Source organism: Protomyctophum bolini (assembly GCF_963924005.1).
Source record: "Protomyctophum bolini genome assembly, chromosome: 3".
Taxonomy (NCBI): Eukaryota; Metazoa; Chordata; class Actinopteri; order Myctophiformes; family Myctophidae; genus Protomyctophum; species Protomyctophum bolini.
Genome location: NC_137864.1, coordinates 19742511 through 19770140, shown reverse-complemented (window position 1 = coordinate 19770140; position 27630 = coordinate 19742511). Strand labels below are relative to the sequence as shown.

The 27630-nt window shown below is 43.0% G+C and overlaps 1 protein-coding gene across 1 annotated transcript in view; it reads left to right on the top strand.

Annotated features, from left to right (window-relative positions):
- The first annotated feature begins 12607 nt into the window (after window positions 1-12607).
- Window positions 12608-27630, top strand: part of maml3 (mastermind-like transcriptional coactivator 3) — a 146394-nt gene continuing 131371 nt past the window's right edge. The window contains exon 1 of the mRNA XM_080760369.1: window positions 12608-14058. Within this exon, the coding sequence (XP_080616495.1) occupies window positions 13597-14058 (462 nt within the window). The 5' untranslated portion in view covers window positions 12608-13596. The remainder of the gene's footprint in view (window positions 14059-27630) is intronic.

Here is a 27630-nt window from a genome sequence, read left to right as displayed (position 1 = left end):
GTTTACATTTTATAATGGAAGCCATCGTTCTGGTGATAAGAATTTAAAATAAATGACTTAAAAAAGAATATCTGCGATATCGCCCTCACAAAAACATGCAGTAATCCTGGTCTCTAAACTGCCTCCCCCTGGCCAGCCGGGGCGCCTGATGGAGGGGAAAGGAACTGGTTGGAATAACGTGTTCCTTCCACGCGCTACGTCCAACCAGGGAAACTCCCCCCTGTTAGGTGTAAAGGAGCAACTTGGACACTCATGCATGAAGGAAGCATGAGTTAAGTCCGTTGCTCTCCCCAGGTTGGCAGAGGGTGTGTAGAGCCCAGGATCACATTAGATGATTGACACAGGGGTGAAAAATGGGTTACAAAATCGTGGGATAAAAAAAAATATATATATATATCTGCCCAGCGATGATGTCACTGGAAGATGTGTTTCTGTTACTTTCTGAACTGCCCACAGCCCTCTATGAGATCAGACACAGACCGTGTAGAAAATACAGGTTGAAAAGTATTTTTTTTCTTCTTCTCCACCATGTGTAAACAGGCACTGCAGACAGAGGGCAATGCAGACACGTCTAGAAGAGCAGCCAGTCACCTGAGACGGAAAAATAAATCACCCCCGTGTGAAGTGAGTGTTGCAACTCCGTGGTTACCACTAGCACAATGTGTTCATAAAGGTGTCTACAATCATAAATTTGTTCCAACCCAACTCCCTTGGGAAAACTTTGACATTCCTTATACTTTAAGTACCATGTAATGTGTCAAACTAGGGGTTGGCATGATTCTGAATCCATTGCAAGCATTAGTTTTGCACACAAAAAATCCTTCGTCTAAAAATGGCCATAGCCGTCATTTAATGTGATGAGGTCAGCACATTTGGGCACAAATGGGCAAGTGGCTATGGCCAAATAAAGTGTTTTCGTGCAAAACTAATGCTTGGAATGGATTCAGCATCATGAAAACCCCCTAGTTTCACACGTCACATGCTACTTAAAGCATAATGACATTTTGGGAATCATATTGGTTGTTAATGGTACCCCAACTCCACAGCTGTAACAAGGTTTCCCAAGGGAGCTGGGTTGGAACAAATCTATATGTTATAGTAGACACCTAGTGTTATAGTATGAACACATTAAATGTAAAAATGTTGCTTACCACTAGCTTTCTTCACACATTTTGTGAAGAAAGCTAGTGGTAAGCATTATGTTTTTTTTTTGCAGATTTGACACACATTTCGCACATTTTCTCTAACTATTGGGACATAACGGAGCCGGAGGTGAGCTGGGATCATATAGTGTATAACCGTGTAAATGGTTGTGTGTGAAAGAGCATATGTTCCCCGGGCCCAGGTTATTGTGTTCCCCGGGCCCAGGTTATTGTGTTCCCCGGGCCCAGGTTATTGTGTTCCCCGGGCCCAGGTTATTGTGTTCCCCGGGCCCAGGTTATTGCAGTGTTCCCCGGGCCCAGGTTATTGTGTTCAGCAAAAAAGGTTCTTTGTTCCCTATACAACAATGTTTGTGTAGGACAACGTTTGTGCACACATACACACACACCCCAACCCCTAACCCCTAACCCTAACCCTACACTTACACACACCAAAAGCTGGATATAGGAGGGGCTCAAAAAAAGAACACAGCATGGCCTGGTGTACTAGCTGCAATGGAGAGAGGGAGGGAGAGGGGGATACAGAGAGACAGACGGAGAGAGAGAGAAGATAGTTGGAGCCATAGATGTGAGATAGGCCTGTCATTCAAGCCTATACTGGGGTAAGACAGACAGACAGAGACAGACAGAGAGAGACTGAAAGAGAGAAAGAAAGTTGGAGCCATTGTGAGGTAATAGAACCCTCATACCTCATACTTAGGTAAGAGGTAGGGAAGGAGAGAGAGAGACACAGACGAAGAGAGACAGAAACAGAAAGAGAGGGGGTGGGGGTGCAGAGAGAGAGAGAGAGAGAGAGAGAGAGAGAGAGTCACAGCCATAAAAGCGAGGTAGAGTCATAAAGCATGTTGAGATCTGGGGGCTATCTGTAGCAGAAATCTCTTCCGGGCCAAGATATATAGGAATGTCTTTCATCAATGGAAGAAAAGAAAAAAAGGGGCAAGACAGAGAAAGCGGGAGAGAAAAAGGGGGTTAACGCTTATAGAGGAGAGTTATTCTAGGGAGAGGTAGGTGGTTGGGGGAAGACTTCTACAGAATGAGAGAGTGAAGGAAAACTAGATAGAGGGAGGGGGGAGGGGAAGGAAGGAAGCCACAGACTGACCTTAGAGCTCAAACTTAGTCTGGACTAGAGTTCATATAATGATAATAATAAGATAGTGGGTATGTCAGTGCGGCTGGTTGGGTCAAGGTGGAAAAGCAACGTCCCCAGTTCGAGTCCTGGTGAAGTACATATTTTTGTGTATCTCATATATCTTCTACTTGATTTGATTCCAATTCCAAGTGTCTCTCCTCTTGTCTTCTGGTTTCCTGCCAGATGACTACAAATCATTGACTACAACATGACAGAAGTGAACCATCCGCTCCCCAAATGGAACACTGCCCACACAGTTCCCACGCTAAATTTCCTCTACCCCAGATTTGAACCTGGTTTCCAGCTCAAGTGCTAATACTTCCGGGTCCTACTTTGTGTCGCTTTTGTGTCCCCATAGAGTTATACTGTTCTCCCAAATCTGTCTTCCCCACACTGAATACTATCGCCATTTTATTTCACTACAAAATGACGTCGGACTTATACCGAATGCTTTTCTAATGGAAGTCACATGGTTTGACCAAACATTTGTGTTTGATGGCTGTGTTCTGCCCGTCAAACAAAAACACAGAACATACGTTTGATGGCTGTGTTCTGCCCAGCACACACACCTCAGTTGGTTGCACTCAGTTGTTGCGCTCTGAAAATAGCAGATCTGTGCTGCGACGCGTTGTCAGCGTTGTCAGCTATTGTCGGCATGCAACCAATAGGGCAAAATCTGCCATTACGACACCATCAAGGCCTGACAACAATATCAACTGTAGATTTAGTCACACACAAATCGAAATCGTATATTTAGTCGACTTAAACCTAAAACATTTCAGGTGACTAAAATATGAGTAAAACAAATTTATTTTTTATTCAAAACACTAAAACTAAAACCTAAATCAAAATGAAGCTGTCAAAATCAACAGGGAGAGGGAGTTCCCTCCCCCCAGCTAAATGATCGTTTTGAACAAAATGGGCCTTGTGGGTCTGTAACTCAGAGTGTACAAATAAGGTGATTTTACAATATAGGCCATAGGCCTACATTGGGGTCCCAGAGATAGAAATTCCATTAAAATGGGGGCCGTAGGCTAATTCCGGTCAAACCAGGGGCCATTGAAATGAAAATGGTTGAAAATCACTGCTAGAGCCGCAAAAATATTTTCTTATGGGGGTCCTTGCCTTGGCATATATTTTCAAATGGAGGGTCCGCAGCTGGCTAACGTGTGAGTAATGTGTGAGTTTTCACTTCGTTACGTTTTCAACCCCCAAAAACTCTGTTGTCATCTAACGGAGTAAACGGACCCCTGCAAACAATACTTTATTTAGCCATTTTCTGTGGAAACCGTTATTGTGTAAAGGGGGCCTATAATTGTCACACAAATAATTTTTGGCATTGGAAATTGGAACATTATGAATTTAGGCTTCGTAATAAAAAGGTGCACAGGGCAGACATGACAAATAACTTGAAATATACAAAGAATTTACTGGCATTTTAATAAATGTTATACTTTTTTTTTAAAGGTAAAAAAAAAAAAATCCGATGAGGGTCGGTAGCCAAATACAGATCATTTTTGGGGTCAGAAATAGTTGAAGTACCACTGGTATAGAAGACGTTTGTAGAATCTGTTCTCCATCCTAAACGTATTCAAGTGGAGCCTTGTATAAAAGCTAAACCAACTTCATATCTGTGGCAGTACAAATGAGACGTATACAGTAGCAGGCCTATACTGTATAGTTGCCAAGCTGTCAAAACACTGCATTTTAACGATTAGATCTGTCAAGTGAATGATATCATTTATTGTATCACAGCTACAGGTGTGTTTTTCTGTTTGGTGCATTGTTAGACATAACAGCACTGCTCTTGTTTTTGTCCGTGTGTGTCACCGTGACATGGCAAAAAGGCATGAGAATAACAGTCATTAAAGGATCTGTGATAAGTGCGTGCGTGCGTGCGTGCGTGCGTGTGCAGTCATGGACATGATATCACTCAGCGGTTGGCCTCTTCCAGCATTCAGGTGTGGACCAGTCTAGATGGCGTGTGTGTGTGTGTGTGTGTGTGTGTGTGTGTGTGTGTGTGTGTGTGTGTGTGTGTGTGTGTGTGTGTGTGTGTGTGTGTGGGGGGGGGTCCAGTCCAGTCTAGATGGTGTCATGATGACACATAAATACACACATTCGGAATATACAGAAGCAAAGAACACATTCAGGCAATAATTAGATACAATTTCCTGTGCCTGTGTGTGTGTGTGTGTGTGTGTGTGTATGTATGCATGTATACGTGTGTGATCGTTGGCAAATTAACATAATTTTGAAAGAAAACGACATGTTTTTCCTTAACGAGAGAGGGCATATGTATCTCATTACTGTGCTATTAGCATAATTACCCAGCATTCTTTGTAATCACTATATGTGTGTGTGTGTGTGTGTGTGTGTGTGTGTGTGTGTGTGTGTGTGTGTGTGTGTGTGTGTGTGTGTGTGTGTGTGTGTGTGTGTGTGTGTGTGTGTGTGTGTGTGTGTGTGTGTGACTGATTAGTATGCTGTGTTATTGTCATACATTTCCCTTCCCCCATGCACACTCTCTCTCATTCTTCCTATTTGTCCCATTCATGACAATTTTATTGTTATTAGGCCTATTATTACTTTTCATATCCATTTGTCTCTCTCCAAATCATTGGAATGTTTTTTTAAAGAGCTATGAGAGTGCACAGCGACTCTTTCAAAAAACAATATAGCGTATATCGCTATACACTGTGGATTGACTGTCCTTCAGACTGTTCTACCCACATGGGGTTAATTGATTATCTGTCTGTCTGTCTGTCTGTCTGTCTGTCTCAATCTCTCCAATACTTACATTTTAAGTTCAAAACATGTGTATATCTGACTCAACTTTACTGTGTGTGTGTGTGTGTGTGTGTGTGTGTGTGTGTGTGTGTGTGTGTGTGTGTGTGACTCTGAATCTCTTTCTTAGACTTTACCTACCCATTAAGTTGTAATTGGACAAACTGGCCCTTTTCTATATGTGTGTATGCATGTACGGAATTGCAATCCGTGCTATTTAGCCGTATTTGGGTGAGATGGGGTTGCTACGTATATGTCACACTGAAAAGAGGTGTTCACCAACCATTGTATGTTTCATTACCTCAGTAAAAGCTCATCCGTTTATCCATTTACAAAGAAATGAACTCACTCTGTGAGTTCACCTTGCAGGTCCATTCCGTTACATGAGTGTACACCATAGAGTTATTAGGTGTACACTCTGTGAGTTCACCTTACAGGTCCATTCTGTTACATGTGTGTACACTCTGTGAGTTCACCTTACAGGTCCATTCTGTTACATGTGTGTACACTCTGTGAGTTCACCTCTTTTCTTCACTGTGTGCAATACAACAATGCAACTCACTGCTGAGTGAGTGTGGTGGTGGTGGTGGTGGCTGCCAGTGCGTGTGTGTGTGTGTGTGTGTGTGTGTGTGTGTGCGTGCAATAGCATTCCTACATGATCTCCTGATCCCTTGTCGCTATGGGCCAACGCAAACAGTTATTGCCCAAGTCCCCAAACCAGGCCACAGAAGGAATATATGCACACACATACAGTGGTGGTGTGTCATTTAATTACATATAATTATCATTATCAAATATATTGTTCTTTTGACATGCAACAAAGGGACAAAGACAGATGCGGCAAGGATTAGTCTTCTTGATAAGGTATACGCTGTCAGGTGGGGAGAGAGAGAGAGAGAGAGAGAGAGAGAGAGAGAGAGAGAGAGAGAAAATGAGGCATTCTGGGCGGGAACCCCTTTTGGGGTTTCTGTACAGTATAATATGTACAGTATTCAAAAATTACAAAAATGTGATGCTGCTATATAAATATTTGAGGTTTTTCAGAAAACTTTGGTCAGGAGTCATCAGCCTCAGTCCAAAATGGGTTAATGGAAAGAGAGCAATGTAACTTCAGAATGATCTTTTTTGATGAAACCTGGCTGGGTGCAATGGGTTATCCAACTTTACTTCTTATTTGGAAAGCCTATATTGTGACTGCATTCTACTACTGTACGCTGGCATTTGTGTCAGGTGCTTGCATTTTGTGTCAGTACTTTGTGAAATAAATGCATAGGCTAGACTAGAGTCTACAGCTACAGCTTACTGTAGGTCTTGCCCAGCGTGGGTGGACAAGGGGCTTGTGTGGTAAAGTAAACACAAACTGCAGGGCTTGCAGGTGTAAACTGGTGAGGGTTCATTCATGTCTTATGACTGCACTAAGGACTCCTATAGCGGTTGGTTTGTTCCGCGAGGGGAGAGAGGAACTGGGGAAGATAACATGAACCTCGATCACCATTGAAAACCACCTCTATTGGAAGAAAATAGGAATTGATAAAAGGATGTAAAAACACAGCATCATCTGCTTGTGAGACGAATATCGAGACACCTTCAAGATATGAGGTGTGTAGGCTACAGTACATGTACCTGTACAGTATTTGTACATGCAGTACGTGTATGTTTGGTGTGATCACTTGCAATGATTTACAATGTAGGCATTTAGCAGACGCTCTTAATCCAGAGCGATTTACAGTAAGCAAGAACAAAGAACATGGTAATACATCATCGAAACATAAACATAGTCATCATGAACTATACACTATATAAAGTGCCATGTCTACATAAAGTGCTATTTAATTACATAGGTTGAGCCTATGCATACGCCTGTAGGAGGTCGAGGCGAAGGTAAATGATGCTAAAGTACCAATTCTGTGAGTCACCAAAGCACTAGGCCTACCTACCTACGTCCCGCACTCGCTCTCTCCCGCGCTCTGTCAGCAATATAGCAGGCTCTGGCTGACTCCATTCACTCCTCCCTTTCTCCTTCCCTTTTAACACTTCTGTCCCGCCCTCTGTTAATCCCTCAGACCTCCCCCTTGATCGTCAATACATCAGCATCTCCACATTGATCCTCTCTTCGTCACATCCTCCACGGCTCTGTCAGGCACATTAAATATTTAGAGGTAGACAGTCTAATGCAACAGCCTGGCAACCTCACCAATGATGAGAGAAGAGAAAAGGAGACTGACTGTGACCACCTTCCACTACTGCTCCTGGAAGGGGAGACTCGGCTATACGCCTACGCCCCCTACACACAATAGTTCAGCAAATACAAAGTTATACATAAATATACTGTATCTCGTAGTGACGTAAACTTAAATTATAGAAGGATGTATGGATGTTAACCGTTAAGTGTACTGGTGTGGTTCTGGTTATAGGGTAGACATGAAGCAAACTGGAGGGATTCATTCATTGTAATTCACTATCAAGGACCACACCACCAATTAAACATTTAACAGGTTTATTGAAAACAGGAAGGACATGATTATGAACACGACAGCGGAGTGATGGCCCACGACGGGCCATCGGCGGCGTCTGGGATTTGAGCCGAGGTGGGGAAGCTTCGGGGATCCGGCATGCTCCCGAGGCACGTCAGACCACCCTTAGGGATCTGTTAGGAGATGTTAGAGGGAGTAGGATGAGAATTAGGGTGGGGGGGTGGGACGACGAAAGCGAGAACGGGGGGAGAACCGGAGGTTGGATGGGCTTTATATACACGGGTGGAGGTGACCCGATTGGAGGTGGCTTGATGGGAGGTGGAGGTAGCTGCATTGGAGGTCCTGCTCCTGAACTTCAGCTATGAGCACCATTAATGTTTTCTTGCGTGTGAATGTGTGTGTGTGTGTGTGTGTGTGTGTGTGTGTGTGTGTGTGTGTGTGTGTGTGCGCGCGCGCGCATGCTTGCATGTGGGTGGGGGAGTGCAGTGAGTGTGTGTGTGTGTGTGTGACTCTGAATCTCTTTCTTAGACTTTACCTACCACATTAAGTTGTAATTGGACAAACTGGCACGACAGTGAGAGATATGAAATTCTTCTGGCTCTTCTTTGAGAGACTTGAGAGAGCATGCAACAAGCGGTGTTGAGTGTCAGTGTATGGGAGATGGAAATAGTGCAAAACAGCTATTTGCAACTCATATTTACCAGTTTAACTTCACAGCAACATCACACCTCCATCACAACAACATGCTAACCTGGACCATCTTGTTAATTACAATTGTTACAACTTTGATTTGTAGTCTTGTAATTTCTGTGCAACAGTGATGTAACAAAGCAGAATGCATACGCATCTAATAACAGCAATTACAATTTAGGTGCTCTTCTTTGCCTTCTTAGCCATTGTGACATGCAAACTGAAAGAAAGGAAACCATATGGGGCTCTTACCAGATTATTGCATCACAGATCCTGACCTAGTCCAGTTGTTCTCAACCGTCGATCAGGACGTGGCCACCCTGAAATATATTTGAATGGGGCCCCCTGCTAAATAATCATATTTGAATGGGGCCCCCTGCTAAATAACCATATTTGAACTGGGAACCCCCCTAATAATCATATTTGAAGTTGAACTGGGAAAGCCTCACGACTGGGCTCCACAGATTTTGTCCAAAAGTGCAAAGAATAATAATAATCTAATCCAATTTGAAAACTTTGATTTGATTAAAGTTTCTACACTTCAGAACACTTTGGTAGAGGTTTGGGTTTATAGGTATTATAACCTTGCCATGATGTAACCACCTCCAGTCCAAATGGGATTGATTTTGCCATTTTTATCAGGAAGAAACCCCGGACTGGATCCATGGATCCGGATCCAGATCTTCAAATAGTAAAATCAACAGGAGATTAGCATTTGTATTGAAATAATACAAATACAGTATAGGTTTGTTGGTGTTCTATTGTCTGAATCAACTTTGTTTTTGTTTACGTGTTAAAAGATTGACTTCAACAGCTGTTTCAGCGCACACTGTAAGTCAACGAGGAGCATATTTTTGAATTATCAATTTCTAATCACTGGTGCAATTATTTTAGATTTCTGGTCCACATTTGGAGTTACATCTTGACAAGATAACTATACAACTAAAACCTCAAAAAGGTGCAGGTCTTGCCCTTTAAAAGCAAACGAGTCTATACACATGATGTGAACTTGACCACTTAAGGCCTATAAACAATAGCTGATCTACAAGCTCACAACGTGCCACATCGCAATGCATTATTTGTGAGCTTGTAGATATGGCATTTTCAATTATATTTTTAAATGTTAGTTTTTTACCCCCGTTATACTCTCTAATTTTAGTAATTGAGTACCACAGACGAAAAACAGTCTAAGTCCAAATTTCATTCTGACCCCTCCACGAAAAGGCCTCGTTGTCCTGGACCCTTATCTATCATTTATACATTATGGAGCAATAGTGTGGACTTTGACTGTTTTTCGTCTGTGGCATTCAATTATGCCAATTAATTCCTCCACACACATTTCTGTGTTGTCACTGAAGTTGTTTCCCCGTTCCGTGATCTACCATTTTTGACATTCAAGTTGTAAATGTTCACTATTATGACATGCCCAAAATGGAGATATAGCAGGTTGAAAGAGGTTGTGCAACTGATTTAAAAAAAGGAGGAGGGCTGCACATCTTGTAGCCACGATGCAATATTGACTTATCAAAATACAGAAAGCAATGTTTCAACGGGATACTGGAATAGTCTTCCTCTGGGCTTGACAAAACTGAGTACATGCAAGCATCACAGGAGCCAAGGAGTTGGTAACCAAATGGACCCTTATAGATCTTTAACTCTTGTAAAATGAAACCAAATGGACCCGATCATAATCTAACAGGGCCATGTAGAAGTAGCCTGGCTCCAGCCCTGAATCGCTATAGCCATGCATTAAAAAGATATATACTAATGAAGTGAAACAAAATTAAAATTCAGGATAAGTGTCAGGCTAATGTAGAAGGGGACAATAAAACATGACTAGAGGATTCATTTGTGGACAGCTCAGACTGGAAAACGGGCTTCACAAGGAAGTTGTTATAGCCATAAGGTTCAAGGTTTCAAGGTTTGTAGTTGTACTTTATTGTTACATAAGAGTAAAACTTATTTTTGTTAAATTTGAACGTGGTTAAAATCTGGACACAAACACATTGGCTGAATAATTGTCAAGATATATCAGCCAAACCAATATTATCCGTACGACTCTAAACATGACAATATACTACTAGTGTCTGATTCACACCACAGTCAGTCAAAGCAGTCCAAACACATCCCAACTACCACCACCCACTCACACATCTCTGTAAATACAATTGAGAAGTTGGACAAGTGGTGCGCTGTGCACACTTCGTGCAGGGACCCCCATAAGAGAAAACGTACACATTTAGACGTCTACATTTAGACGTACACATTTAGACGTACACATTTATGATGAAAAATGATGAAAAACGGCGTGCCATAGTATGCCGTACGATATGGGCTATAGCCCACGGTCCAAAATGATGAGAAACGAGGCTAACTTTTTTTTTCAAAATTTCAAAAAACATGGGCTATAACCCATCGTTTTTTTCATTTTTTCATTTTTTTCAAATCCTCAAAAATGATGAAAAACGGCGTGCCATAGTATGCCGTACGATATGGCAGTGCCAGTGGTTCCCAAAGTGGGGTCCGGGGACCCCCAGGGGTACCTGAGGGAGTTCCAGGGGGGACCCATCTATTTTGTTCATGTTCATAAAGTGCTAAAGTGTTTAAAGCAGTGGTTCCCAAACTTTTTCATGTCAAGGACCCCCGAATTGACACTACTTAGCCTGTGGATCCCCATTTGAAAAGATATGCCAGGGAATCGTGCACAAGTGCCCAAGTCATAGACCAGTGGTTTTAAACCAGCTAAATGATGGACAGTTGGTAACCAAAAAAACTCTTGAGAGCGAAAAATGAAACCAAATGGATCCTGTACGGGTCCATTTGGTTTAATTTTACGCTCTCAAGAGTTACATTATTGTGTGTGTGTGTGTGTGTGTGTGTGTGCGCGCGCGTGTGTGTGTGTGTGTGTGTGTGTGTGTGTGTGTGTGTGTGTGCGTGTGCGTATGCGTGCGCGTGTGTGTGGTTGCTTGCATGCGTGCGTGCGTGCGCGTGCATGTAAATCAACATACCATTCATTCCTAGGCACTAAGCCGGCTGGACTGAGTGAGCGCACACACACACACACACACACACACACACACACACACACACACAGAATACAAGGACCATGTTTTCTTCACATTCGCAAAACGACTTTTGGACTCATAGTGTAGCCTCATAGACTCATAGTGTAGCCGGGCCATCATTGCTATTTCTATCCAATAACCATAGCATATTCTCTCCCTGGAAGTGAACTTGACTCGTCAGGGCAAATTAAAAACACTAGCATTAGGCCATAATATGAAGTGAACTTGACTCGTCAGGGCAAATTAAAAACACTAGCATTAGGCCATAATATGAAGTGAACTTGACTCGTCAGGGCAAATTAAAAACACTAGCATTAGGCCATAATATGAAGTGAACTTGACTCGTCAGGGCAAATTAAAAACACTAGCATTAGGCCATAATATGAAGTGAACTTGACTCGTCAGGGCAAATTAAAAACACTAGCATTAGGCCATAATATGGCCATGTGTTGGTTTATTTAAAAACACTAGCATTAGGCCATAATATGGCCATGTGTTGGTTTAAAACACTAGCATTAGGCCATAATATGGCCATGTGTTGGTTTATTTAAAAACACTAGCATTAGGCCATAATATGGCCATGTGTTGGTTTATTTGTACGTCTCTAATTGTTATGTTGAATTGAACACGGTGGGCCCTATTGTAAACAAGTGTCATACTTTATGGTGTCGTCCACAGTTAACAGTTTTGTATTGAGTTGTGCTCGAAATGTACTGTAATTCTCCAATCTGTTAATCTGTTAATCTGTTAATAAATTAATCAATCAATCAATCAATCAAAGCAAAGTACAGTTCAGGACTATATAGGCTTGTTTCCATAAGGGTCCTCCATTTTAAATTCATCAGAACATTGAATGACATGTATACAAATACTTAGACAGCAGGCTACTATGCAAAAAACCATCATATTTTAAACCGTAATAGGCCTATGATTTAAGTTAATTGTTAATACAGTTAATAAACAGCATTGTTTGGCCCTGTATATAGGTTGGAGACGGCTCTATTACTGATACACTGACATCAGACGGTCATAATTACTGTACCCACCCACTCGCCCACCACTCTCTCACACACACACACACACACACACACACACACACACACACACACACACACACACACACACACACACACACACACACACACACACACTCGCTTCAACATTAGCTCTGCTTTCTAGTCGCTCCTGATCCGGACAGAGACAGCCAGGCCCTTGATCCTCCTGTCTGTCCTGCTCAACTCCACTCCGGGTTTTCCCGGGCGCCTTGAATCGTCGGGGCTACTCACAGCCTAGTTGGGTTTTTTTTTTTACTCAACTCTTGTCCTGATATCACTCCGCTGGCATGGTGGAGCAGCGGGCTGGATTACTGTGATGGTGGCAGGAGGAGGTAAGGCAGCAGCAGCCAGCACTGACTAGCCTACTAGCAGATCACGGAGAGAGACGGTCTCTTCACGCCTTCCTAATCGGCTCCTGCCTGCAAACCAACCGTCCGTCCATCGACCGACCGACCGGGGACACAACTCTCGGGGCGCAACAGCGTCTGTTCTGTGTCTGTTCTTCACCCAGCCCAGGAGGATTTCTAACCAACAAAAATAACCCCAATGAGATGCAAGTTCACGGAGAGACTCACAGAGAGTCCGCTCGGTGTTCACCAAGGCAGCAAAACTTTTTTTCCTCAAAGAAGGACGACACAATACAAACGGCTAGGATCGACCTGCTGCTGCCGTCGGAGGGAGCGTGCGGTGGTGTTGCCGTGCGTGTGTGTGACTGATGATCCGCTAACGTTTTAGACAAGACCCCAAACCAACCGAATCCGGGGTTGTTTTGTGTGGAGTATAGTTGTTGATATAGTAGTGGGTTTTAATGTTGGAAGGCTGGCTGTAACAAACCAGCCACGCTTGGGATCGGATCGGGTCTTTTTCTTCTTTGCAGCTGCTGCAACTCAACGGTGTTTTGTTGGGTGTATATTGGTGTTTTTTTCCCAAGGAGCGATGATGTGTTTTGAAACATTCTTGAATGGTTGAGCGGCTCTGTGTTTCATCTGGACGGAGGAGGGAAGGAGAGCAAGCGGCCACTACCACCACCACTACTACGATCTTTATGTCTGTTTGTCTGCAACTAAACCCTGGTTGATTGTTCCTCTTTTCTTTTAACTCATCTTAGCTCTCTCTTTTCTACGCTGCCTTGATTGAAGCACTTTTTTGAAAGAGGGAGACCCCGAGTGGAGAGAGAGTGAGGGGGGAAGCCAGGAGGAGGAGGGTTGAAAAGTTCTTCCAAAATACCAGCCACTCGGCTCAATGATGGGGGACTTTGCCTCCCCCGCTGCCGGGCCCACCGGCAGTATCTGCATGAACAACGGCGGCATCATGAACCCGGGAGTGGGACCCGGGTCCGTGGTGGCGGCGCTAGGGGTCGGACCCGGCGGCAACCACAACAACCACGTCCTCCCCAACAACAACAACAACAACAACCTCATGCCCGCCATGCCCAAGCACAGCACCGTGGTGGAGCGGCTCCGGCAGCGCATCGAGGGCTGCCGGCGGCACCACGTCAACTGCGAGAGCCGCTACCAACAGGCGCAGGCCGAGCAGCTGGAGATCGAGCGGCGGGAGACGGTGAGCCTGTACCAGCGGAGCCTGGAGCAGCGGGCCAAGAAGAGCTCCGCCGGCGGCAGCAGCAAGGCGCAGGGTTCCGGCAACAAGGCGCAGGACCCCGACTCGGCCTCCAGCGCCGAGCAGCGGAATAACACTCTCATAGCGGTAAGGGAAAAGAAGCCGTATAGCCTGGGCTTGGCCAGTCCTCATATAGCTGTGATTCCAGTGAGTCACTGTGAGTGAGTGAGAGAGCTGGCCCTTCTTTAGCCTGGCCATGGCCAGCCTCATAGCGGGGGATTCACTGAAGCAAATCTCTCCACTCACTCACTCACACACACACACACACTCGCACTCGCACTCGCACTCACGCACTACAATGTTATATGCACTGCTTACCAACCACCACCATCCACCACACGGCACTGACGGCAGGTCATGTGTTGTCAACTTGTCATCAGCAGTGTTACATCTTTGCTGTCTGAGAGTGTGAACTGAAAACGGACCCAAATGGTCTCACTTCCCCACATTTCAGTTAAACTAACACTGGGTGTTAACGTGTAAAAAGTCTCAGGCTTTCTGTCTGAGCCTCTCGCTCTGAGCTCTAACTACAAATTAGCAACTCGTTTCCACTACAGTCTCCGCAGCGAAAAGTTGTTTGGAACAGATTTCCACTTTAATTAAAGCACTGATTTGGTGGCAACTGCTTTTTGATCATGCACACAGTTTATTTTATTTTATTTCTTTTTTTGACACATTGTGCCAGCCAGCGTGTGTTTGTTGTTTTTACAGAGAAACAAACTTCGCTCTTGATCATCTATATAGTAGCCTATATATCTGGAACAAGAGAGCGAGAGAGTGCTCGTATTTTCGGAAATGACAACGAATTAGCCTAAAATGTAGACACATGCAGATGTATTTATCGATTCGGTCAGAATCGGATAAATATATCTATACGAGAGTCTAACATTTTAGGCTATAGAATCAGCCCCGAACGTTGACCAATTCATTGATTGATCTTTGATTTGTTGTTCTCCGCCCGGTGGGTGGCTCATGCGTGCACGCTGCCACCATGCATTGTCGAGATTCATTGGCAGATAATGTGGATGTAGTAAAACAAACGCAAACAAACAGACATCATGGGCTCTTTGTTTTGGCTGCAGTCAGTGACTTGTTCAGTTGTTCTGCTTGGTGGTGACAATCATTGCAACATTGTTTCCTCACTGCTTTTTACAACACTGTCTGTCTGTGGAAACAAAGTAACAAACACGACAGGCAGCCACGCGCCTCCTTCCTTCCCTCACGTTTCATCTGTTACAATGTGTCCAACAAAGTAAACACCACTCCAAAATATAGTGTAAAAAAAGTACATTTTTTAAGTGAACACAACACATGGGGTGTATACTTAGTTTAGACTAGTCATTGCCAGACATGCGTTAAGGTTAGCTTTAGGTGTGCTGTCCCGTGGGAGGTTAGGTTTAGGGTGAGGGTTTGAAATAGGTTGTAGTTGTAGGACTAATGACTGGTCTAACCAATGACTAGTCTAAACCAAAAACTGTCTAAACTAAGTACTGCACCCGAACACATGTCGCTAATAATGGAAGCAGGAGTTGATGATCAGAACTATGTCTATGTTTCTCTGCCTGGCAGTGGCTGCTGGTGGTGTAGGAAATTGGGGAGGTCTGCACGGTGTCGCCCGTTCCCTTCCTTCCCAAAGGAATTCTCGTTGTCATCTATCTGAACAAGTTATTTTAAGAAACCGCTATTCTGCTATGTTGGGTGTTTTTTAAGCTATTTGTGTGTGCGTCTGTCACACCTCGTCCTTTTAATGGACAAGCCTCGGTCGGTTTCCTCCGACAACAAGACATGCCGGGAATGTCGACACCGTTGTCCTCTTTTGTTGGCAATGATTAGGCAAATCCCTCCCACACACCTTCCCCTGCCCCCTCCCCTCATCGTTTGGAATGCTAAACAAGTAGATATATTTTTTTATTAGCCCCTCTTCAATTTGTGAAGCATTAAGCCCAGTCAGTCGGGTGGTTAGTTTCGTCGAGCACGGCGAGCAGAGCAGCACAGCCAGGCTGACAGACAGGCTGTATAGCCAGCCACAGCTTGAGAGCTCTCGCGGGCGATTGTTCTGCTATGAGAGGAGCTCCCAGCGGTCCTTGTGGAGTCGACATTAAACCACCAAACCGCCCATTAAAGATGGGCAACAGCAGAATGGATGGTCAGTGGGGATTACTGCTTTAAAGACACAGCGACACCACCCTTCTGCCCCCAACCCCCCCCTTAGATCATTTAGCTGGTGTTCATATCATAATGCAAACACACTATTATACAGCATCCATACATCCAGCCTGCCTGTCAACTTATTTACAGTACAGGCTGCACAAGTGCTGCGAGTACATATTATTAGACCATGAAAGCATACATGACATTCGAGTGACGAGTCTCTGTCATGTCTATGTCTCTCTGCCCCCCCCTCCCCACCTCTCTCTCTCTTTCTCTCCTCACAAGAACCCAGCTGCAGCTAGATGGCTGTATGTAGTCGCTTAAAAAGCAGGCATTCTAGGAAAGTTCCTTCTATGTTGATGTACACACACGCGCACACACGCACACGCGCACACACACACACACACACACACACACACACACACACACACACACACACACACACACACACACACACACACACACACACACATAGATGGACACGGGGGTCTCGTTCAGTAAGGGTAATAATATTACAAGTTCTTTTTAGAGAACACATTTGCTGAACAGGTGTTTGTTCGGTAGCTTAGATTGAAACAGTGCATGTTAAAATGTGTCGCTGTATGATATTGTTGTCGGGATGGTTGAAGGAAGATGACATTTAAATTATCTGCTCATATCAAGAGCACTGTGCCATTGACTCCTTGATAATATTGCCTTTTGATCAGGGATAATATTTAATAAATATATTTTGATCAGGGGTCACAAACCGTACACGGACAAATGTGTCCGGGGCAAAGACTTGGTCTTGTCCGTGGCAACATTTTAGATTTTCTGTTTAATACACCATTTTAACCATTTAGACCTGACGACAATTCTACTAATGTTTTCTAAATCCCGACAGTTTTCTGAAAAGCCCATGTTTCAGTCGTTCTCAAACTTTTTCTTGTCAAGGACTCCCAGAAATATATGTAATTGACCACCGTCCCCATCTGAAAATATGTACTTCTAGGAATCCCCCCAGAAGAAAAGTATGTATTCAAAGATTTATGCCACATGTTCACGATTTTTCAAAAATAGCAGATCTACAAGCTTGTAGCGTGGCACTCTGTGCCACGATATGAGCTTGTAGATCTGCTATTTTTCAATAGCTAAAGTATAACATAACACCAAAAGAGGTTCCCGTTCAGAATGGGATAATGTTCTAATTTTGACACACTTACTGAATGCCAAGTCTCCAGGTTTCCTTCAGAATGTGTATGACACTTATTTATTATGACACGTTAGGAGTCCAACTAGTACTAGTGGTTCTCAAATGTTTCATTTGAAGAGACCCCCCTTAACTCTCAGAGTGTTCAAATGTAACCAAATGGACCCGTATAAAGGGTGAACACTCAGAGTTACAGACCAGGTTTTTCAGGGCTATCTATTATATGTGTGTGTCTGGTAATATTATTGTCCACTCGTTTTGTGTGTCCGTGGCAAAAACGGAATGTCGACAAATGTCCACCACAAGCCCACAAGACGACCCCCTGCTTTTGATCTAATTATCCATCATAAGGACATTTTGATGTGGTTCATAATCGGGCTGTGCAACACGGTGTACATGACGGGACACAAAACCTGTTTAAAAATAGTTAACAGGACATCACTCACATTCATCACAGCATCAGCAGAAACCAGTGTTGTTTTTGGCAGCAAAATCTGAATAGTTTTCATTTAGTTTCAGTCACGTTTTAGTCCCCTGGAATGTCTTAGTGTTACTATAGTTTTAGTTGACTAAATCTACAGTTGATTTAGTCGACTAAAATGTATTTCGGTGGACCTTGATGCCGTCGTAATGACGGATTTTACACTTGCTGAAAATAACAGCACGACGTGTTGTGAGCTTATAGATCGGCTATTTTCAGTATGCAATTGTAAAATGACCTATACTGGATCTTTTGTCCACTAGTCCCTTCCTAACATTTTAGTCTAGTTTTTATTTGTTGACGAAATTGTCAGTATATTTAGTCTTTAGCTTTGTTTTCATTTTGTTTCCACTTTCCATGTAGTTTTAGGAAAAAGTTAGTCGACGAACAATTTTCGTCTTGGTTTCGACTAAATCAACATTGGCAGAAAGTTAGAAACTACATAATCGTCAGCAGCAAAGTCCAATATCATCATGGGCAGCAGCATAAAGCGTCATCATCACCATCTCATCCCCCATTCATTCCATACACAATAAAACCTTGAGTGATAATTTAACTCGGAGAGCGTACTACTCAGCTTTGCCTTTGACAGCCAGACTAGGTATGTGTCCATCTTTATGTGTGTCTTCTGCATGCTTTATGTACATAAACAGGGGGCGAGCAATGATGTCTGGGCGTTGGAAGGTTGAAATAACATTTGGGGGAAATTATGTTTTTCTTTTTGTTTTGTTTTTTATCAGTTGTGACCTCTGTGTCATTGAAAGATGGATAGGAGTCAGGAGTGTTTGCTAATCATTTGAAAAGCAAATATTTTGCATGGATAAAAAATACTAATATATATACTGTTTTATTTTTCACTAACCTTTTATAATAACATTAAATGTATGAGTTAGCCTGTGTCTGGAATTTGGCCATTTCACTTGTAGGAAATTATGTCGGATTGTAGTTGGCCAGTCCATGCAGTCACGGTTTGTTTATATTGGGACTATTTGTGTCACCAAATAGTTCAAATAGAAAATGATTCATTATTCCATACAATACATAATTAGTGCAGCAAACGTTTTCCATGACCAGTAAGGACATCTACTGTTGGACTGTGCTTGGATCTCACAATTGCGCTCTTCTGACACACATTCTTTAGCATTTAATTTAGCCAAACGCATCCCAGTTCCCCATGCACTGCATGGCCTAATGGTTCTCAGACACACCCCTGTCGAGGCAGGGGTAACCCTGTAATTATGGAAAGTGTGTGTTTGTAGGTTAACTGTTTGTGAGAGTCAAAGGCTCCCATCATCCCATCCCATACAGTTTTTCCCACCATTTTTCAGTCCAGATGAGTGGTGTCACAGTTCTCAGTGTAAACATTACCTGCCTGTTTTGCCATGAGCCTACTGAACCGATAAGAAAGAGGAGTTGGCGTTCGATGTGCGCTAGCTGTCTCTTATAGAGCCAGACAGATGCCCGTTTGTCTGACACCTCAATAGTCCAACAAAAGTTTAATAGCTTAATAAATAGTTTTTTATGAGTTTGGGGTTATAATGCGTGTCAGCAGTGGTACTTGGTACAGTGGTACATAAGTGGAGCCTTTGCATACACCTGTAAGGTCGTCGGGGCTAGGGCAAGTGCTACGGGCTAAGATGTAGTCTGAAGAGGTGAATTTTCAGAATACGGCGGAAGATTGGGAGTGAGTCTGCAGTTCTGATTGTAATGGGAAGTGCATTCCATAGTTTTAAAGCCAGAAGGGAGAAGAGTTTGGGACGTGTGGAGCGTTTTTACTTTTTAGTGAAGGCTGGTGCTTCCAACTTCCCTGTGTTGGCCGAACTGAGCACGCGGGAGGGTTTGTAGGGTTCGATCAAACTTGCAAGATATGGCCATACCGTTGGTTGCTTTGAATGCCAGCATCAGAGTTTTGTACTCGTTTTGTGCGGGCAGCGATCGGGAATGTGTGATGCGTGCATGCTTCATCAACAACAAATTCAGTCACTTAACCCATTAACCTTATTTAATTTATGTGCTTCATTTTATTTTCTGCCCCTGGTACTACCTTCCTTGGACAAAATCTAAGGTCACATTCTCACCTAATACTTCGGTAGACTCGATGAGAATGGGCGGAGAAGTTGGGATTCTTGCATATGGTATTTAATTTTCTGCGGTTTTTCTTCACACTGCGCTGTATAACCGCAGCAATTGGAAACGTAGCAGGGACCTTATCAATGTGTTCAGTTCATAAACTATAGCCTACACAGTGAAATATATGGTGTTAAAATTATAACTTCACACGTGCATGTGTCGTGCCGTCGGGGACTGGACCTCTCACTCTCTCGCGCGCTCTCGCTCTCTCTTTCTCACTATACGCACGCAGCCATGCACTGTACTTTTGGGCGCATTGAGGCACAAAATGTTTATCGAGATGAAAGTCCCCACTCCCCAGTCCCCATACAGTGACAACACTCCATGTTTACGCACAGACAGACAGAATATTCTGTAGGCTACACTGCAGTGTTTTTATGTGTTTGATAAATGTACTCATCCTCATTTTGACCAGGGCTTCGGTAACAGGACATCTTTGCGCTGCGTACCACTCAAATAATGGCGATTAGACAATTAACTCAAGCCTGTACCCATCCTGACCGACGGCTCTTTCCACTGCGTGGTGATGAAGCTTGATATGTGACCTTTGACCTATGATGCTATAGTTGATCAATAGAGACTCACTAGGCCAGTCACAATTATGACATAATCGTCTAATCGCCATTATTTAACATTATTTTACATGATTCTTTTTTACATAATCGTCAATCGTTTCCATGTTGAAAAATCTCCAGACATTTTCAAAACAGCAGAAGTTTTTGTAAGATTTGTAAGACATTATTATTAAATGTGTCAGTGCTTTCTTTGTAAATTTAAGTTATTTGTCATATCTTCCCCTGTGCAATTTGTGATTACGATGTTCAATGCAAAAAAGAAAGAAAAACACATTTATATACAGCATTTATAATCGTGACAGCCCTAACCGGCTTGCATGCTGTTACATCCACTGCATGTCAGTATGGGCTTGCATGCTGTTACATCCACTGCATGTCAGTATGGGCTTGCATGCTGTTACATCCACTGCATGTCAGTATGGGCTTGCATGCTGTTACATGATTACATCCACTGCATTTTTAGGTGATTTATTTCTCTACATCACAGAGAAGATGTTCTAAAAATGCATTCTTGGTGTGTGTGCGACCCATTACCCATGTGTTGATGATATTGTTTTGAGCGGGTAACGCAACATAAGTCAGAGGCTGTGGTGGTCACGCGCAATGTGGTCCATTAAAAAGAGCACATATACATACATGGATGCTTTTAAAATCCACTATTACTAGTGGCACCGAAAAGGTGTAGGCTGAAGCAGAGGCATATATTGCCTACCATTTTTGAACAAAAATCTGGTGTTTTAAGCATTATCCTTGACATGAAATAGTTTGAGAACCACTGACATAGAAACAAAGTTTTTTCAGAAAACTGTCTGATTTAGAAGCCTTTTTTTTATCGGCCTCAGGTCTAAATGGGTTAAAACAATGCAAAGTACATTATCAGACATCGATTAAAAAGAAAAAAGAGAGCCTGCTCAGATTTCCTCACACAGGCAACAAGTTTACAGTTTTCATGATGAAGTATTCAATGAGGTGCTTGTTGGCTCTGTTAGAACACAGTAGCTCAGGACACAGTCTGTCCTTGGCTCTTCTCTTTCCTTGGCCCTCACCAAGGAATGTCTCTCCCTTGTGCGTGTGCAGAGTGTGCACGGCACGCACGCACATACATACACACTTGTCCTTCTCGGCTCTTGGCAGTAGGGGCCAAAGTGTGGGCGGCAGAACTTTCATGAATCCTCCTCCTCCCTCTCTTTCTCTCCTCCTTTCCTCCCCGCTCTGGTGTGTCCCCTCCCTCCCTCTGTCGGTCTCGTCTCTGGTTTCAGGCAGCTTCAGTACAGTGCTAATGTACTGGTGCTGCTGGTGGCTATGGCATTGTTAATGTCTGGGACTGTTGCCCAATCACTATATTTAAACCAGTGAGCTGGCATTGAGCTTGCACGCGTGCATGCGTACACACACAGTGACGTAGACTAGAGAGCCATGATATCACACAGGCATGCTGAGTTTGACTCATTACACACTGAGCTCTCTCTCTCTCTGCTGTTGTCTGTACCTTCATTCCTCTGTCAGATGCACTCAGGCTGGATGTTTTCTTTTTATTGGGGCTGTGACCACATTCCCTTCCACCCACGTTTGTTCATATGTTCCTCTCTACAGGAACACGCATACACTCGGCAGCACAGTTCTTTGGAATAGAGAGATTATGTTTTGTACCCAGACATTGCTTTTTTCCCCCTGTCTTCCCAAGTAAAAATGCTTTAAGAGCATTGTCTGTGACACAAACTGTAAGAAATAGTAGCATCATTGTACATGCCAAATAACATGAATGATTTTTGTTATTTATGTAACACGTCTTGTTTTGTGCACATGGGTGTTTTGTTACAGCTATGGCAGACGACAGGCTATATTAAGACTAAAAAACCCTGTCTTGTTTGGAAGAAATGGGTTAAGTTAATTGAATTGATTGTTGTGAACAGGTGGCTGGCTTTCCTGTTCATCCCAAGCCTTTCATTTTTAGTTAAAGCACCCTCCGTTGTACAGAAACAGCCTATCACAGGGCAAATCTTCTCTCTGTTTGCACTGTAGATAATAATAATAATTAATTTACGTTAGTATTATTAAAGGTAGTAAATGTAAGTGATACTTTTTTGTTTGTTTTTACATTTCTACAGCTTGCGTTCAGTAACTGAGGTCGCCCAGTCTGCCCAGCTACTTAATGAACAAGAAAAACATTTTCAGGTGGGCGACAGAAATATTCGGGAGAGAGTATTCATTCACCGGCTTATATGTAATGTTCCAGTTGCAATTTGTGTCTGTTAATTTCTTGGTTTCATCACTTGCATAACACTTTTGAAAATATCGGATCTACATGCGCACAATGTCCAAAATGTATATATACAGTAGGGCCGAAGTGGGTAATGAAAATCTACAAAATAACTTTCAAATAGATGTAGTGGAGTAAAAGCACTCTGAGATGTAGTGGAGTAGAAGTACTGTACTTAAGTTAATGTACTTGGTTACTTTACACCGTGGTCGCTTGACTCTCTTACCAATTAAGACACTTCTTCAGTGTGTGTTTGTTTTATTCATTTGTTGTTTCTCAAATTCATACACTCAAAGTATTGTTTAATGCGTGTGTGTGTGTGTGTGTGTGTGTACATGCATACATGCACTCCCACGTGTATTTTGGGGCTGCTATTGTACTGCGTGCGTATGTACGCACGCTTGTAGATCTCGTGTGTGTGTGTGTGTGTGTGTGTGTGCGTGTGCGTGTGCGCACGTACAATGCTTGTAGATTTTGGTACACCACTTAGCCAAGTATAATTCAGGGTTGAGTGGTTAATCAGACTAATCGGTTTAGTCAATTATAACAAAATATACAGGATTTATTTCTTGTCAATTTGTTGATACGTGTATAAGATGTTTAACACAACTATTTGTAATTTAATTTTGATTAAACACACAGATGCGTTCCCGTCCTTAATGGGTTAAGGGAAGTACAAGTGCCTTGTTCAAGGGCACTTCAAGTCTTTCACTTTCCCTCCTCGGATACTCCAACCCAGTAATTCAGCCCAGTGACCTTCTGTCTACAAGGCTGAGTGGCCGACGTGTCTAACGCATTCAGCGTGGGAACCCCTTTTGGTGCTTTAAGCATTATGTCGTACTTTAGCCATTGAAAAATAGCAGATCTACAAGCTCATAGTGCGGCACCGAGTGCCGCGCTACGAGCTTGTAGGTCTGCTATTTTTGAAAAATCATTAAAATGTGGTGCAAATCTTTGAATATATATATTATTTCACAGCGAATGTTTTTAACTCAAATCTTTGCTTCTGGGGGGTGCCTGGCTGGAACTACATATTTTCAGATGGGGGTCGGTGGCCAATTACATATAGTTTTGGGGGTCCTTGACATGAAAATGCTTGAACGACTATTTTTTTCAGAAATCTGCCCTCGGGTCTAAATGGGTTAAGAGAAGGATGAGTGTGTGCTATCTCTTATTTGACTTTATGTTGTGTTGCTCAGCTGATCCACACCGACAGCCTTCAGCCCGTCATGTTTGGACTTTGTCTCGACTTTTTGTCGGCTGCATTCTGCTTGTTGTTTAGGCTACATTTGGATTGAGCATGATGTCATGTTAAAGGTTGATATAGATACCCAGTAGCATGATTCTAGCGAATTGTGCTGCAATAATGGTTATTTGATACCTTTTGAATTGAAATGTACAAGGGGGTGTGCACGCTTTTCAGACACTGACATGCGGAAATCACACGTCGCTCCCGACATGCGTTGGTCTGACTTGCGTTGGTCCGACTTGTGTTGGTCCGACTTGCGTTGCTTCGTGCTTGCGGTTAGGGGTTTGAGGGTAGGTTGTCGGTCTTATGACTGTCGGACCTTTGGTGTGTCGGAAACTACAGCCTGTACCCCTGTACGGTACCATCTGCAATTCAATACAATCGAAAAATTGTAAAACTCTGTTTCTTACGGACTATACTTGTTGCCTTGACCCATTGTCAAGTCCCGCCTGGTCCTGCCCCTCTGCCTCTACCCACTGGTTACTCTTGTTAGGTATTTTATGCTCCCGACCCATACGTATTATTATAATTATTATATAGAATGGCAAAGTGTGTAGTCCCAAAACCCCGACACGAGCATTTTGCACCTCCTAGTTCTCGCTCAGTGTCTCTCGAGGGTTTTATGAATGCATTATTTTTGGGTTAAATAATACCTAAAATAAGATGGTTAACAATAGTATAGGTCTAATGGGTTTTCAGGTTTTGTTCTATTTGTCATACAAGGAAGTTAGTAAATAAATACCCCAACGTGTGAATGTTGGAAGCTTTGATGTATATATCTAGGAGGTATGAAATGAACTGAGGGCTAACTGAACCATTGCATTCCTACTCCTTACTAGCGAAGCGTCTGAATGGCACTTTTCCTTTTACATTATTGATGCAGGACCGTTGGGAAACCGACAATGCTCTTGCCCCTCTCAATGAGTAGAGGACGGACACACACACGCGCACGCACGCACACACTTAAATATGGATGAAGTTGTTATCAGAGCCACCTAGCTGCAATGGGCTCCTCCACCGCTGTGTGTGTGTGTGTGTGTGTGTGTTCACGCATGAGTGTGCATTGTGCACATTTGTGTGTATTGGCTCTTGATCTTCATTCCTTGTGAAGTGCAGTTTATTTGTGGATTGTGTGTTTGCTAGTTGAGTAGAGTTGTAACGCGAGTCACAGACGGTGTGATTACATTAGGCTGAATGTATACTTGCTCCTGTGTTTAGGATGAAATATTAACCTTACTCACCAGTGAATTATCAGATAATTATGACTCATAAACATACAGTACCGGCCAGCCTTTTGGCATATAACCAGGCATCATTTGAAGGTTCGTTTATTCCAACCAAACCAGGCAGTTTGTGTGGAAGTAAAAATATTGGTGACCTTCTTTGGACTTCATTGATGACTCTTGGCAGTGGACCCCCCCCCCCCCCCCCCCGGTGGAGGTGGCTCCGCCGCACTACCAATAGCAGCAGGCAGAAAACAATGTGTTGGATTTGTGAACAACTAGAAGTTTGCGCACCTATGGCGTGTCTACAATTACAGAATGTAGAATAATTGTTGTTTTAATCAATGTTTGCCTATTTGTTTCTCCTATGGTACCAACATCAATACAGCATGGAATTGTGGACAAAACCTTATCCAACGACAACAAACTAGTTTTAGGTCTGAGAGGCTAAATGTCATCAAATGTTGGACCGTGACCCAAATGCCGACTAAATAATGGACATTGATATGAAAATGGTTTGAAAACCCCTGCTCTAGATAATGGCCCTATCATTAGTCAGGAGTAAGCCGTCTTTTATAGAATTGATTTCATGCCGTATTGATAATTGAGAATGACGGTCGCAAAGCCGGAGAATGGATAGCAACTGGAATTTCTGGGTGTTTTTCCTCTGATGTGGTCTGACTCTTGATGTTCACATGTGGCGCTTTTAGGCAGCACAGATTGCATTGTTCAAGAAACAAGACTACGTCTGGCCTCTAGTTACTGGGGCTGTAAACAAGCCCCGACTATATAACTATATATCTATATTCTCAAGTATTGTGAGCCTAAATTATCACCAAGAAAGTGCTGTTCAAGATGTGGGTGTGTCAGCAATATTCCACCGACAATGCAAGTTTGCCTAATGAGATCCATAACTGGCAGACACACTTTACATCTTTCTCTTCCCCTTTTACTTGGAGAGCCACAGAAACTAGATGGGGCACAAAAGAAAATGCAATTGTGCAAAAGGTGATATAAAATGGAATTAAAGCCAGTGTTCTCGTGGTTAGTCGTCCCCTTTCATTAAGGCCCACCTTTGTAATCCTTTTATGGTGACCTTGCACTGAACAACGTTGTCAAAAAACATTAATCTTTAAGTGTATTGGGTTGTTCAGGGACAAGGACACACGTCCACAAGCTGATGATCACGGCGTCGTAGGCTATGATGGACTTCTGCCAGTTTCTGAAATGTCGGTGCTTGCTTGGCGTCAATACGAGACTGCTACGAAAACATAAACGTAAAGAGATGATCATTTAGACATGAGGACGATTCTACAAATGTCTTCTAGAACCCATGTTTCTAGGTCAGGGGTTCAAAAACAATTTAATGTCAAGGACCCCCAAAAATATATGTATTTGGCCGCCGACCCCCATCTGAAAATATGATGTTCCAGGGACCCCCCCAGAAGCAAATATTTTAGTTAAAAAAGTTCGCTCTGAAAGAATATACTCAAACATTTGGGCCACATTTTCACGATTCTTCTAAAATAGCAGACCTACAAGCTCGTAGTGCTATGAGCTTGTAGATCTACTATTTTTCAACCGCTAAAGTACAACATAATGCTTAAAACACCAAAAGGGGTTCCCGCTGCAAAATGGGTTAATAGAAAAACTGATCATTTTACTGGAAAAATGTACTTATTTTACATGTTTGATGTAAAATGTTGCGGGATGTCAATCTCTTGTCTGCTAGTCGTGCAAACCGTTTCATTATTAGATATTATCAGCTTCCTTTGAAGAATTGCCAAGGCATGCTGTCCTCTTCTGCCAAGCCCAAGGTCTTGTCTACACACCCCCCCCCCCCCCCCTGCTTTGATTCTTGTTTTGTATTGTTTTGTTTGCTGTCTTTGCTCGAGGCAAGACATTTCCAGCCTACGACGTATGTAGGCACAATGTGTCAGACAGGTGTGCAGAGACTCCATTCAAACTCGTGTGACTTAACCCCACATCCTGTCCTGCGAAGTCGAGGCCTTAAAACACCTGTGTTGATTCTGTAAAAAAATGTTCGTCGACTACCTTTTTTCACCGAAACTAAATGGAAGCTAAATATAAAACTAAGCTATGATGACTAACACTAAGTATTCAGACAATTTCGTCAACAAAAAAAAACTATACTAAAATGTTATAGGAAGGGACTAGTGGACAAGAGATCCAGTATAAGGCACCAAGTCACAATTAGTTGCATGGCGACGCGTTGTGGGCTTGTAGCTCACATACAGCTGGCATACAGTATGCCAGGTGAGTGGTGACATACAGTATGCCAGGTGACATACAGTATGTCACCTGGCATACTGTATGTCACATGGCATACAGTATGCCAGGTGACATACTGTACGTTAGGTGACATACAGTATGTCACCTG